Source organism: Strix uralensis, chromosome 1 (genome assembly GCF_047716275.1).
Source record: "Strix uralensis isolate ZFMK-TIS-50842 chromosome 1, bStrUra1, whole genome shotgun sequence".
NCBI classification, from domain to species: Eukaryota; Metazoa; Chordata; class Aves; order Strigiformes; family Strigidae; genus Strix; species Strix uralensis.
Genome location: NC_133972.1, coordinates 4,583,859 through 4,599,090, shown reverse-complemented (window position 1 = coordinate 4,599,090; position 15,232 = coordinate 4,583,859). Strand labels below are relative to the sequence as shown.

General features: G+C 41.8%; 1 protein-coding gene across 13 annotated transcripts in view; it reads left to right on the top strand.

Annotated features, from left to right (window-relative positions):
* MAP4 (microtubule associated protein 4) overlaps positions 1-15,232 on the top strand; it is a 165,284-nt gene that overhangs the window by 38,436 nt on the left and 111,616 nt on the right. For all 13 annotated transcript variants that reach the window (XM_074875240.1, XM_074874877.1, XM_074874789.1 and 10 more), the window contains exon 3: positions 14,692-14,948. In XM_074875240.1, the coding sequence (XP_074731341.1) occupies positions 14,711-14,948 (238 nt within the window). In that variant the 5' untranslated portion in view covers positions 14,692-14,710. The remainder of the gene's footprint in view (positions 1-14,691; positions 14,949-15,232) is intronic.

Genomic DNA, 15,232 nt, shown 5'->3' with positions numbered 1-15,232 from the left:
GTTTGTGGCTTAGCAGTCAATATGCAACATAGAAAGAAAGTGCTCAGCAAACAGCCAGAGTTTTCATACCCTGCCCCCACCTTGCCCGTCTTTTTCTCTGTCCTCTGCCAACTGAAAACAGGAGGCTCTTCCCCTCCATGATTAATGAAACTCTCCTTATTTGGTGCTGCCTCTCCTGGTGAGCAGCACAGAAAATCCCGTCTTCTGTGAGACAGCTTGAAAAGCAGCAAACAAGTATGACTCTGGGGAGTTTCTTTGTTTAAAGTAGTTAAGGAACAGGTCATTTTAGAGCAAAAACTTACAAATCTATACAGAAGGTGGGCAGACTCCTTTTTTTTTTTTTTCCTTAGGTAAGCGTTTCTGGGTTTTGGAGATGACATACCAGGCTTTTTTAGGTCTCTTATTTCAATGCTTGTAGGCCTGTGTGGAGCTAGACACTTGAAAGTCCCTCACAGTTATTATCTATGAACTCATCTTCCATGTGGCTTTTTTGAAGGCCAGCCAAGACCATTAATCCCCACCTTCTAGAGTCCCTAATCCCTGCTGGGGTTTATAGAAAAGTTATTCTTGTACTCCCCGTGAAGCTGCTCTGGCAGAGTATCTATCCTGCTGTAACTTAAGGCAAGTTTATTAATGTGACTTTTTATCAGCTTGGAAATGATACAACTCATAATGTAGCAATCTAACTTGGACAGTCTTACTCCATCTTGCTGAGTGGTTCGTGGTAGTGAAATTGCCCACAGGGAGGGAATCATTCAGGAGACTGGTGTTCTCTTATCTCGGTGCGCTTAAGTATAATTAACAATAGTAAAATGCTCTTTGCAGGCACGAATACATACCACGTATTATTTTGGGAATGAGTACAAGTGAAGTGAAGTCAGGGCTGGAAGTGGTCTGCTGGGGTGATTCTTTGCAGTTGTATCACTCTTCCTCTTCCCAGCCTCCTGGCTCTGGCTTTTGTCCAGTTGTAGCTAGACTGATGTGAGGCCCTCTTCCTTACTTGCTCAAAGACTTTTGGTTCCAAGTAAGCATCTCCAAACACTCAGGACTGGTTCAGGTGGGCTTCCTTCCATTTGTTGTCCTTCTCTAGGGTTCACCTGTGATTTGGACAGGAGGGAAGTCTGAACAACTTTACCTTCAATTCATGACTGTTCAGTCTCAATTTTGGTGGCATTGGGTAGCTCTGTGCTAAATCTTCTGTCGAAGTGGTTTATTAGGCAGCTTAGGGCCCTTGCCATCAAAGGGAGCTGTGCTGCCTCTCCAGTGGTACATGCCATGGGGAAATTGCAAAATTCACTTCAGGCTTTTAGACAAATTCAAAGCAATTTAAGTGTAATTCCCAGGGATGTGGTAGAGTTACTCTCTTTGCTGTCCAGAGTTTTCTGTCTCTACAAGTTCTGTGACCAGAATTTGTCTCTTCAGAGCCAGATAGCAGAAGAAGTTGGTGTCTTGGCTTGACTCAGCTGGTAAGTGCACTGATAAAGAGCATTGTAGGCTTCATGCCTAGAGTTCCGATGCCATCTCCTTCTGGAGTCACTGCATATTGTTACTTCCTTGTGTAGAAAAGACAAGTTCTGCAAAACGTAGCTCCTCACCCTGAGCAGAGAAGAACCTGAATTAAGGCCAGAAGAGAATGTAACTGATGGAAAACTGCAACTGAGACTCTGAAATCTGAGTTAGCAACCAGTCTCCCTGCGCAGTACAACTGTCCATTCACACTGGACTTCGTACTGAGGTCTTTGGCAGAAGCAAGGGCCAGTCTGTGCCAGGTAAATGCTGTGTTGCAGAGAAGTGATGCTTCTGACCATGATTATCCTGGAGTCCCATGATGTTGTCTTAGGGAGCTGGAAGAGCAACAGGTAAGTCCAGCTGTTACAAGTTCATCAGCAACTCTGAACACTTTCAGAGCAATAACTGGGCCTATTTCATGACCTCTCATGTCTTCCCTAAAGCAATAATTTGGGAACAAGTTCTCGAAAGGGGAATACATGAATGCATAAATAAAACACAATGCAGCCGTCTTTCCTTACTTTCGTAAAAATCAATGTTACAAGTCAGTGTAGATGATCCTATGTCACCCACAAAAGGAGGAGGGGGTTTTATCCTTAAGGGAAGAAGTTCACTAGTCCAAACTAGAGTTGGTTAATAAACATATTTATTTATCTAGAGTGCTCAGAGTTCTGAATTACTGTGTGTCTGCAGCTGCCGTTGCTATGCTGTCTGCCTGTTGTGGTGCTTATGGGAAGGTGCGGTATGGCAATATGCTTGCCATATGCAAGTAGTAACATCAGCCACTCCCACCTACTGGAGAGGTGGTGTGCATTTCCATTCTTCCCCCCGACATCCTAATCCTTTACTAGGAAATAACTATAGGGAGAAAAATATCAGCCCAGAGAGTAAAAAACAAAACAAAACCCAAACAAAATTGACCAACAAAAAGCCTATCGCCCTGTCCTTCCTTCTGTTCTGAGGCAGAAGCCACACCCCAGCCTGTGGCTGCCCTTGTGCGGGGTTGGAAGTGGGGTGCTCTGGGTAGGGAGCTCTCGGCTGCGATCAGCAGCTCCCAGCCATGTGACTGCTGTTGTTTCAGCCTCATCACTTGGTCATGATGACTCTGGTGGCAGTGTGCTAACGAAAGCCCAGATAATCTTAGAAGCAGTGAACATGTGGAAGCTTTTTTAGGTAATATTTGCTTTTATCTTAAAGCAGCATTTTCATATATCTTTCCATGCAGGAAGAAGGTGGCGAGGAGTAGTGAGGAACTTAACATCTTTCTTGTGTGTATATATATGAAATTCTTGCTTTCGGATATGACCTTCCAGATTAATTCTGGTTGTCTTCATGGTTCTGCAAGTCAGACTTTTCCTACTGTACTGACTTTTGGCCTCGCACTGTAGGCAAACTGAAGGAGTTGCAGACAAGTAATAACTTGTGGGTCTTTTGAAGCAGCAGGAGGAAGACCTTTGTATATTAGTAAGCAGGATCGGTGGCTGCCTTTCCGTTGCAGGACTAGTTAGGACTCCTAGAGCTAGCTTTGTAGCACCCAAAGTAATTTTAGCTCTTAAATCAAGAGCAAGAGAGTTACCTGAAAATTTGAATGACAAGATTGGCCATTGTATATCAGAGATGCAAATTCTGCAATTATTCCCTGTTTTTTTTTTTACATAGCCTTGACTCATTTCCATTCTTAGCAAAAGCCACTTCATGAGTGAGATTCCATGTCTACTGCAGGACTGCACTACTGTGCGCTCTCCACACTACTTAATCCTCTCAGAGTCTGGGACAGAAGTGGATCCTTTCCAGAACTGTATGTGTGGCCAAGGGGGTTGGGAGGGTTGGGTTGGTTTGAAGACTTGCCTTCAGGATGCAAAATGGAACTGCTTTAGGACATGTCTAGTTCTGTTCATAGGCTTTTGATCATTGGTTTCAAAAATATGAACAGTGCTCTTCAAAGAATATCAGAATCGCAGAATGGCTGAGGTTGGCAGGGACCTCTGGAGATCATTTAGTCCAACTGCCCTCTGCTTAAAGCAGGCTCACCTGGAGCAGTTGCCCAGAACTGTGTACTGTTTGGTTTTGAACATCTCCAAGAGTGGAGGATCCACAACCTCTCTGAGCAGCCTGCAGCTCTTGAACTCTTAGTCCAAAGTAACTGTACCAATAGTGCTGGTTATATGAAAGGTGATTGCTTGATTTCTCTCTGACTTTCTTTTATTCTCACACCACCATCATAAGAGGTGACCCAGGAGATTCCTGACAGTCAGATATTTGCCCAGTGAGAAATGATCTCCTCTTTATTAAAATCAAAGATGAAGACAGCTGAAGTCAGTCATGTCGTGTTCTTATTGATGCCTCCTTAGTCTCCCAATTCTGTCCTGAAAGAATGGTGTGTATACAGGCACCTGTACGTGTGTGTACGTATACGTTCAGACACGTGTGAACAAGACTTCTTACTGGTGCTCCTTCATTTGGGTATTCCTCCTGCCTTGATCTTTGATGGAGATCTAGCTCTAGCTAATTATTTTTCTTTTGCGTAAATGCGGAACATAGGCTTTATTTTAAACTGCTTTCACTTAATTGAAAACAATGATAATAAGGGGCATATAATATTCATGTTACCTGCCACTAGAATACAGAGATTCCTCGAAGCCTTGAAGTGCTGGTATGTATTTCTTCCTTTCTTTCTTTCTTTCCTTCCTTCCCTCCACTAATAACAGATCTGGCTACAGGGATCAATTTGTGTAGAGGGCTTCCATAACAACTGGGAGTAATGCAGTCAGTTCTCTCCAGGCAGCTTTGCTCGGGCAGAATTGCCTTTCTTCTGTGGGAGAGGTGAACGTTAAGTTGAACACAATGGAATGTGCAGGAGAGTTGCTACCCTTGCAGTTGATCTCTCGCCAGGAGCCCAGCTGCGTGGGTGGCTCAGCTCTTTGTGTTTGGAAGCGAATGCTTAGTGGGATGCATTAAACACCAAGATGGGAAGCAGCAAATGACACTAATACAGCAGAGGCTTTGGCTGCTGAGAGGTTTTGGCCTGTGTTTTCATGGACTGGATCACCAGAGACCTCTATGTTGTTGAAATCTATGATGAGATCAATTCCTATACTAAATTACAGCTAAGTTAACTGTTGGAGTGACCCAACTTCTTCTCGGGGACAGAGATCCCTATAAAAGCATCATCTTTTGGCTGGTGGAGAGCTTGTATTTTAAACGAGCAGAACAGAGCATTGAATTCCTCTTTGAAGAGTCTATTGTAGACGCAAGTGCAAAGGTCGAAAGGCTGAGTGATGCATTGATCTAGCCTTGCTGGCATAAGACTAAAGTTTCTTGAAAAATACCATCTTGGATCACAAGGCTTCTGCCCTGGAAAGGGTGGACCAACCATGGAATCTCATGTTTGTTACAGCTGTAAATATGTATAGGTCTTTCAGTGTTTAGTAGCTGTTACAATAGTCGCCCTTCTAGCCAGCTCCAGTGAATTTTTTACTTGCATTTTTGGGAGCTTTTCATTACCTGGTGTTGTGCAGATTGTGTAACTTATATCTCAAATGCACTCTGCAGATCTGCCTGACCTTGGAGATGTACCTGCCATAATGGAGATGCAAAGCTGATCTCTGGTCATTGTATTTCTCAGACTGGGCACCATCCTCTTCAGAAAGACAAATCATGCTGATTTTCCTCGAGTTACAATTTATCTGTCTATACTTGAGAGCTCAAGTAGATTTGAATTGTCCTTGTTGCCATTACCTCCCCAGGACGGGCTTCTCCTGGTCCTTGAAGCTTCTTGTGAAGTCCCTTTACTTTAAAGAAAAATTGTTTCCTTTTTGTTAAATCAAGTACAGATATTTTTAAGTAAGTGAATGTTTACATCTAAAAAGAGTGGCTATAAACTGAAATGTAGCTTTAGTAAACCTGCAAAATTTTGGACTGTCAGCTTGCAGGCTGACTTTAATTACAACTTTTGACAGCAAGTATGAGATGCGCATTGGAGAGACGAGGTTATTTTACAGCTTTCTTCTGGCTAGTGCAGGATTTCTGCCCAGTTATCTCTGTAGACTTTATCATTTGATGAAGTGTAGGCTCTGCAAGCTATGAATGTCAGGAAAGAAAAGGCAGGAAGAAAATAGAAGTTGTCTCAAGTCTTCAGAAAACTGAATCTTTTTAACGATACTGAAGAGGCACAAATACTGGGAGACTGTCTGCTGCCTTACTTTGCTAATTCACATGCCATCTGAATAATTGAATATGGTGAAAGCATGCCTCTCTAGCTTTATTGCTTTCTTAAGGGAAGTCTAGTTGATGAAAATGTTTCAAGCTTATGGAGCTGAAATGTTCATTAAAGACTTGTACACAGTCTGGCTGTAGAAAGTAGGTATATTTGCAGTACCAATTAACAGCAAAAAGTTAATTTTAAAACCAGTGGAGGAATGGCTTGTATCGTAAGTAATGAAACCCTATAAATTGATGGATTCTCCTTGGAAATACTGAATAAAACCCAGAATTATGTAGACTCTTACAAGGCATTGTGAAATCGAAATAATTGCACTTTTTAAAGCCATCAACTTTGCAATTCTAAAGTTACAGTTTATAAAAGTTGAAGGTATGGGATTTAAAAAAAAAAAACGGCCCTTGCCAGCTAGAGCTTGTTTTGTTCAAATGACTTTCCCTGTCGTAGTCTATTGGCCTCGCTGTGGCGGTTTCCGTTCTGCTCTGACAGTTGCTCTTTGTTTATTCAAAATATTAACATGCCCGTGAAAGTGAATGACTAATAGCATTAACGAAGCACAGTTGGCATGCAGGCCGTGGTCGCAGCCCCCTGCCTGTGGCCATCCTGAGCCTCTTCTGCGGAGTCACTTCAATTGCCTCAAATTTTCCTGAGTGTACTACGGGTCCCAGCTGAGACTAACTGCTTCCTAGCTTGTCTTTGTGGCCACTGCCTGGAAAAATTTACAGGCCCATCTGTAAGATAACTGGGTTGGTTTCCCTCGTGTCTGTATGTAGATTGATATGCAGCTTTCAATCTTAGAGCTGTATCGCAAAGTGGGAAGTTGACTGACAAGTTACTGTGGTCAAGCTTCTGCTCAGTCGTCTTGTGGCTCTTGTGTTCACTTTCCTCTTTTGCCTGTCCCCTTCTGCTTTCTTAGGCTTGTTTCCTTTATCGACTTAGGCTTTTTTTCCTGATCCAAAGTATATATATGCATGTGTTCCACCCAAGACTGTACCTGACTCCAGTGTTTGCTCATCTTCTTGCCTGCTCACTGATTTACTCCAATTGTCCTCTCCCAGGTGAAAGACCAGCACTGCTTGGAGCACTCGTTTTGTTTTCTGCTTGGATCTGTCTTGGCTCCTCATATGCCTAATGTGCAAGTTTAGTTACCCACGACTGAACAGGCTACAGATGGCCTGAAAATCTCCAGGATTGTTTCTGTGTGTGTGTGTAGTGTCACTTGGAGCTCGTTTAACATGCTTTGTTGTGTAGGCTTTTTGCTCTAGGAAAAGAAGCTCAAGTGAGACTAGGGACCTGATTCAAAAGCTGAGGGAAAGGTTATTAGTGACCTGACAAGTGGAAGAAGTGAGATACCAGACATGGAAGGGGAAATGACTCTGAGCAAACTGCATTATGAGGAAGCAATAGTGGCTGAAGTTCTGCCTTGGCTTTGAAATTCTGTTGACAAGATGAATCACAACTTTGTTAAATCTATCTAAAGTGAGAAGTTAAAACATCACATTTATTATCTTGTGTGTGGCCATAAACTGATTGTGGAAGTGATCTGAGTTTGGCACCAAGCCTTTGGAGCTATTTTATGGTTATTAGTATGTGGTTGAGTGACACTGACATCTGTATAAAGGCCTGGAGTTTTTAGGGACACCTTGCCCTGTCTCCAATCCTCTGCAGTACCTTCACATCCATCACCGGTGCCCAAGCTCTGCTGGTGTGATGGATGGCATGTATTGCTGCTTGGTTGTCCTGAGTGGAAGTGCCTACATCGTCCTTGTGTTTCTCCGTGGAGGCAATAATAGGAACTTTTCCCCTTTCTTTTAGTTGTGCATTTTTTGACTTGTTATCTACAGGAGCTTGGAGGTTCTGGGACTTATTTAATGTATTCTGTATACTTAAAATTAGCCAGAAGTCTGCTGGAGAATTTGTGCTGAGAAGGGAAACAACTCTGCGAGTTCTTTGTCTGTTGTAGCAATCCAGGTGCAAAACCAACAAATGCCCCAAATCTACCTTCTCTGTTCTTGAATTTCTTTTGTCCTTCATAAAGGAGGACATTACTTAACATTACTTAAACTGTATAAATAATAGTTGGAAACTCTTGCTATATTAATGTATTGTCTGAAGGAGAATGTGCTTTTGTATGACATGACTCTTACTGAAATCCTGCTATTGCTGAAAGTCCAAACGTGTATTTGAAATTAGCAATAAGACATTTTATGTTACGCCTTGATGTAAGCGGACCCTTAGTGTGATACACAGGTTGGCAGCACAAGTGGTGTGGCAGCCTGGAGCTGGAAACTGCTCTCTGCTGTTTGCTTCAGCTCGTAGGAGTTACGAGAAAGCTGCTGACTGCGCTCTGGGTTAAACAACTGCTCAAAGCTTAAAATCAGCGTTTGATTTTTTTTGCTGTGGAAATACCTATAGTCTTCTACTGAACTAGTGGTATGATGATGTATGTGGTATCAGGTACTTACACTTGTCTAGCAGGTCTTGAGTATTTGGACTAGACCTTCCCTCTACTAGCAAGATGGTAACTACATCACTGCACTTTTGGGGAACTAATTCCTGAGTATAAGCCTATAATTCAGGAAACCCACTTTGAGGTGTTGCATTGTTTTGTTTTTTTTTTTTTTCCTAGCAAGTGAGTTGAGAATTTGTAAGTGTTGGAAAGACTTTATTAACGATCCCTTGACCTGCACCTCACTACCTCTGAGAAGATGCTTATAGTAATTTGAGTGATTTCTTGCAACTCAGAACATCCACAAAAATAAAGCAGAGATCTTACTGTGTTTAACTTAAAAAAAAAAAAAAAAAAAAAAAAAAAAATCCCACTGGTTCAGACTGTGCCAAAAAAAAAAAAAAATTATAAAAGCTTAAACTAGGTCTTAGACTTGTTGTGCCCAGCCATGGAATGTAAGAAATGCCAGCAACTGCATTTCATTGATATGTCTTCTCCTTTTGAGAGATAGATGTAGACATCCTTTTCATGGAAGACTCCCTTCAGGGTACAATGAAGGAAGATGACTTAGCATATATCTGCTCCCTGCTATCTTGTTTTCTTATGCCTCAACAGCCGCTGCTAAGTGCTCATGAGAGTCTTGTCTAAGAAAAGCAAGCTGACTTAGACAGGAGAAATGGGAATTATGACCGAGCTGTCCCTGTTTCTTCCAGTCAGGGATTTTGTTCTGTGTGTAGTTAGGAGCTAATTTTAAAGGAGCAAGTGGATCTGATGCAATAATACACCCATTTATGAGAAGCATGTATATCAGAGTGTCTCCTTTAAACAAACAAGCAAAAGTGAGGAAATGTTGCTTCATATTCTCTTAGATATTTGTGAATAGATTTCTCGTACCTGTTTGGCATAAAGGTTGCTTGAACTTGGTTTTGGTAGAGGAGAATATATAGTTAATACTAGTAGGGATACAGCCACTATCAAAATAGGTGTTAGGTGGAAGGACAGAGGCCGAGTACAGCTCACCTGGGAGAGGACAGAGATGTACATCCACCTCAGGAGACCAGCAGCTGTGCAGGACTCCCTGGAGCGGGTCGAAGTGCTGTGTCACTGCGGGGCCGGCGGGCAGTGAGCGCTCTGCCTTGCATAACTGGCAGAGGGTGGTACCCGTCCTGTGTACGCTTCTCTGGGAAAAATCATCTACTCCCTCTGCCAAAAATGTGAGGGAAGTAAGGCAGCATCTCGTGCCAAGTATGATTCTGTTTAAACAGTTTTCAGGGTTTCATGTTCTTTTTTTTTTTTTTGTGGGGCAGCATACCCTGCCCCCACTTGCCTGCTCTCCCCTTTCTCCATCTTCAGCCAAGATGCACAAAAATCTGGGTCAGACTGATCATAACTTGAAATTCAAAGACCGTGCGTGCCCGGAGGCATCTACACAGCAGTGCAGTTAAGGAAGCTACAAAATGGAAATACAAAGTTCAGGAAATAAACTCCACTCTTCCCTAGATGGGAAGCTGGAGGCAGTGGCTTTTGTTGTTTGTATTGCTTCTACTTTCAGAGAGTGGCTGGATGAGATGATGTTTCTTGAAAGTTATTCCACTAGGTCACTTAAAACTTCTGCAAGGAAGTGCCAGTCTAACTTCTTCAGGATCTCTAGGATGTTGTGAGTCTGTGACTCTCTAAAGTGGTTTGCAGAGTACCAGTTCTGCGTACGTTAGCAAACTTCAACCTTGTGGATGTGGTCAAACATCAAATAAGGTGGTGGGAACACCCAGAAAGGAGCTCGTTTTGAAAGGGAGAGACTAATTGAATCGGGTAAATAGGAGGAGTTCTCTGTAACAAGATGCCAGGATAAGGGGGTCTGTGATATGGCTGAGAGATTAAAATAACTCTTCCATATCTTTCAGATTAGCTAACAGGAAGATGGATTTTTATTTACCAAAATGAACAGGTTACTCACTGGGTACACAAAGATTCTGAGCGTAAGAAGGAACAGATGGGGCAAATACTTGGTATAACAGATCAGCTGTTGCTGGAACATGAAAAGGTCTAAACAATTTTTTTTTAAAGTGTGAATAGGATTTATTTGCTGTGGAATAATTTTAAAGATCTGGAATGGATTGAGGAATATCTAGCTACAGGAAAACTCTTTTCCTTGTCTGTAGTACAGCTGTCACTGTGGGACTGATAATGCTATGGTCTGCTTCTTTTCACACCTTTCCTCTGAGCACAATACTTTTTCAACTTGGTGTTCTTCAGGGAGGGCTTGACTGTCCTCTGAGGCTCTTCCAGAGATAGAAATCTTGAGTCACGCAGGTTGGTTACACCATTGCTGCTGTTATTCCCTCTGCTATTTAACAAACAAGAGGACCTTGGCAGCTGTCTTGCAGCTGAAGAATTATTTAATACCTTTTTAAATGGCTGCCTTCTGAAACCTTAGTCATTCCTCAGTTTTGCCCTTTCATCTTGAAAGTTAATGTCAGAATTCATATTCCTTGTGTGATTTGCATGGCTATGTAATGCACAGTGTATTAAGGTACATCTTGATGAAGATTCTTGAATGCTTCCTGTACGTAGATAACTGTGTTCCATATGAATGAAAATCGTATAGGAAACATCTGTCTTGCTAAGCTGGTCAACACATGAATATGCTTCAGGATTTGCCTTCTACCCTTGGGCAGAATCTGTGCAGTATACTTATTTTTCATTTTGGCTTTGTTAACTCTATAAGCCCTAGTTCAAACTGGGAGTCTAGGAATTAGTGTAGTTAGGCTGGAATGTGGAGAAGTTGCTTCTAGTCCAGTTCTAGTGGTGTTCTGGCTGTGCTTTGACCCTCCCTGGGTGTTGAAGGCTCCCTGTAGCCAGCACAGGTCGTTATTTGCCAGGCGCTTTTACATGTCTGAGATACCAGTTCTGTATTTGCCTCAAAAATGCAAAATGGCTTTTCTTAGTTACGCTGATTTATTTTTTTTTATACATAGTTTCTGCATTCCCTGTGAAGTTAAATATAGACAAGGAAATGTCCTGCTGATAGGTCTGCACAACCTCATTATTATTTTTCCCCAGAAACTAGATTGCTTTAGTGTCCTAGTTCCTATGTAGGTCTGAATTAGAGACGTTGTCAATGCTGTTTTATGGCAACTATTTCATAAAGTGCTACCACGTTAATGTGGACCAAAAAAAGCATGATGTGAATCCATCAGTTGCTTGTGGTGGAATATTCATATCTTGGAGGATGATCAGGGTGGGATTAGCCTTGATTTGGGTTTAAGAATGCCTGACTGCCTCCCTAACTCCACTCTCACAGCAGCTCCTGCTGTCACCAGCACTCTGGAGGCATTGCTCCGCTGGTTGAAGTGCAGTTGTTTAGGTCTAGAGGACTGAATATCTCAGTGGGACAAGGTCTAAATAATTTCTGGGCCATCTAAATACTGCTTATAAGCTTGCTCTGACTACAAACCAATGATTATGGCTATACGTGTTTCAGTGCGGTCTGGTGTTGGCTGTAGATGGTTACTGGGTTTGGATCATGCAGAGGAGGGGATGTGAAAGGTTAAAGGGCCTCTCTATAAAGTAGTCAGGTAATAGTTTCCTTCAGAGTGGGAGGATAACAATGACTTGCTATTTGGACAGACCCTAAATTAAGCTGGCAAGAGGAAATGCTCCTAAAAGACCACTCATGTTCCTGAAACTAAAATAGCCGGAATGTTTAATTTGAAGTGAACGTGTGAAAAATTGTGAGCTGATAGTTCAGTTTATGGACTGTAATCTACTGCTAACAAGCATCTGGAGTGAGGTTGAAAAGAGAGGTTTTCCTAAATGCTATTTACATAAAGCTTCAGGTTTGTGATGGGTAAACCTTGCTACGCTGGCGTTGGTGCAGAACCAAAGAGGATACTGCGAACGTGAAGGACTTGTGACATCTGCAAAGTCTGAGTCAGCCCAACCTGGCATGCCTGCTGTCAAGAGCAGGAGTCAGATTTTTTTTGGCGTCTGGTGTGCTCACTCCAGCCTTTGCTTGCTTATTCCCCAAGTTATTGGATGCTCTGTAGCTATTTTCTGACTGTAGTTTTGATTCTTGCATTTCCTAGTAACATCATGAATCAGTTTGTCAAAAATTTTAAATATAATTTTTCTTTCCTACGCTAAATGAAATTTTCAGAAGACAAGGATGAAATGTTCATAGCTCCAAATTTTTGGTTTTGAGGTTGACTGACCTAAAAGCCATCATCTCACTTTCAAGTTGAAAGCATCGTTGAAAAGATGGCGATTTAAGAGCCCTATTTCTTCCTTCAGAGAGACTGGCCAACATAAAGATAAAACTTCTAGAAGTTACTTACCTCCCTGGATGAGACTTGGTGAAGGGTAATGTGGTCGGCTGTGTGCAGGTCTGTGCGATGGTGTGTCTTGAAAATAGTCAAGAACTCTGTCTGAAAGAAGCTTTTTTAAACAAGACTCACTTAAGTATAAAGCTGGCTTTTTTTAATGACCATAATTCATGCAACTGTGGCCCTGCACAAAGGGTTAAGAGCTCCAAACCTTTCACTTCAAGATTTCCATTAAGGGATAATTCTTCAGGGCCTTTATCTAAACCAACAAAAACTGCAGTTGCTGCTTGAAGTCTGATCTGGCTTGAAGTCTGACCTTTTATTGTTAAAGAGAAAAAGAATAGGTTTAACTGAATTAGTTTCCATAATATACTTGCATGCAATTACATAAACACCAATAACAGTGTGATACCATTGTTTATAAAGAATGTGAAATATTGCCTTATAGAGGCTTGAGCCTGTAGGTATGTGTCAGTAGCCGTATACTGCTGACGAAGAATTTCCTGTAGTTCAAGGAGTAGGAGCCTTTGTTTTTTTGGAACAAGAGGATCTGTGTTCTGCCATCCATGGAAGTCAGTGACCCTGGGCTGCTGCGCAGCGGCCACTCGGGTCAGCCCTTCATTAACCAACATGTACAAATGCCCATTGTGTTTTCTTCTAAGTGTCTGTGCCTCTTTACGTACGCAGCTCTGTGTCTTCAGCTCTATTTCTTATTTTCTCCTAATGTAGCTTGGTAGTTCGTGTCTAATATAGTGAGGGTTGGCTGTAAAATGATGACTCACTTTACCTAAGCTCCTTTGTATCCTTTTATTTGGATGAAGTTGTTGTTGGAACTCTGAAATTGTTGCTTCCATGGGCTTGTTCTCTACTAATTCTCAACCAGGCACTGCTGCATTGGCTTGCTGGGCTCCTAGGAGTAAATCTTTCATTAAGAGGGAGAGTCTCCTCACAGATTGTGCATCTAATAGCGAGTCTAATAGACGTCAGCATCAAATTGCTTTGTGCTTCCAAACGTAGACCAAAATTAAAGGAAGCTGAGCTACTGTAGGAGTTACAAGTGTGCCAATTTAGATACTAATGGCCCTTTATGGGTTTTTGGTTTTTACAGTTTGTACCAGACAATTTCTGCAGATGGCTAAAATGTATGACTAGAGCTTTTGATATCTCTGCTGTTTTGATCGCATTGGGCACAAAGAACACTGACTAACACTGCGCTGAAAGAAAGTTTCAGAAATGCACCTTTTGTCAATCAGAAGTGGTGGGTTTTGCTCCCTCAGATGGCTCTCTGTAAATTCATGTCAGTATTTGTTGGTGGTTGTTCCTAATAATAACAACTTCAAAAGGATGAAATGTGAAAAAAATAATAGTTTATGGGTGTATTTGTTATGCCAACCTGAAAGCTTTAGCTGCAAAACAGATGAATCAGTTCAGGTACATTTTCTGTTTAGTGCCAGGAGGTTAAATTGAATGCTGAGATACAAATCAGGGAGGAAAAGATAAATGGTGATTCTTTCTACTTTGTTTCCAAGTTATAGCTTTATATATAATGTGTACCTGTGTATGTTACTATATTTTTTTCATGTAAGCATCATTAAAACTTCACCTTCTACCACAAATCCCAGGGCTAGAGTGGGTTTGTTGGTAGTAGCAAGGTTTGCTGAGGACATAACCATGTTACAGGACCCTATCAAAGGGATCAAAAGCATCACTGAAATATACATCAGAGATTATGTAAAATCCTAATCTCCATAGGGGAGGCTGGGTGGAGTCCAACCCAAGAACTAAATTCACTTGCGTCATTTGTCTTTCTGCTCCTGCGGATGTGTAATTAACTTGCAGATCTGGGGCAAGGCAGAAATCAATGTAAGATTGTGTTTATGCTGGCCAGGTACTGCTTGCTTGTTTGTTTGGGTTTTTTCTTTTTTTTTTTTCTTTTCTTTTAGGTTCTGATGAAACATCGCATGAAATGTAATGTTCCTGCAGTAAAACCCAATTTAGATGATCTAGCTGTTTGTTTCTGTACTGCTGTGGGGGTTTTGTAAACGTCTGGGAATTACTGAGGGCTAAAGCAAATGTTTCTTACTGTGTTATGGCACAGGAGGCACGCAGTTGTCAACATCAAACTCTGAGTAAACTTAAAAGGCCTCTTATTAAAATGTTATTTTCTTTTTCTTCCCCACATCACTTTTCAGGTTGCAAAGGTGCTAAAGCATGGCTGACTTGGATCACAACCTCAGTCTTGCGGATGCTCTCACAGAGCCCCCTCCCGAGATTGAGGAAGAAGTGAAAAGGGACTTCATTGCCACTCTGGAAGCAGAGAAATTTGATGATGTGGTTGGAGAAACAGTAGATAAAACTGACTACGTTCCTCTGCTGGATGATGATGATGCAAAAGCTGGGAGCCAGGAACCAAAAAGCAAATCCCATGCAGACGGTATTCAGGTGGAACGTAAGTGTCTAAAGCACAAGACCAAAAAGCTGCATCACTTAAGCAAAAGTGTTCTCAGATGCTTATTGTGATATTGCTAGGCCTGCTCAAACAGGACTTTTCTATGTTGCTGAGCAATTTATTTTAAAAGCAAAGATTGAGATCAAATCTCATTTCTTGCTTTTCTACTCTACCCTTCTGTTCAGTTCTTCGGCCTGTAAAATAAGCTATCATTGCTAGTCCACAGAAGATGCTGTTATTTATGTTAATGTCTTGTGGGCTGCCTTGGGCTTCTCAGAGAAAGC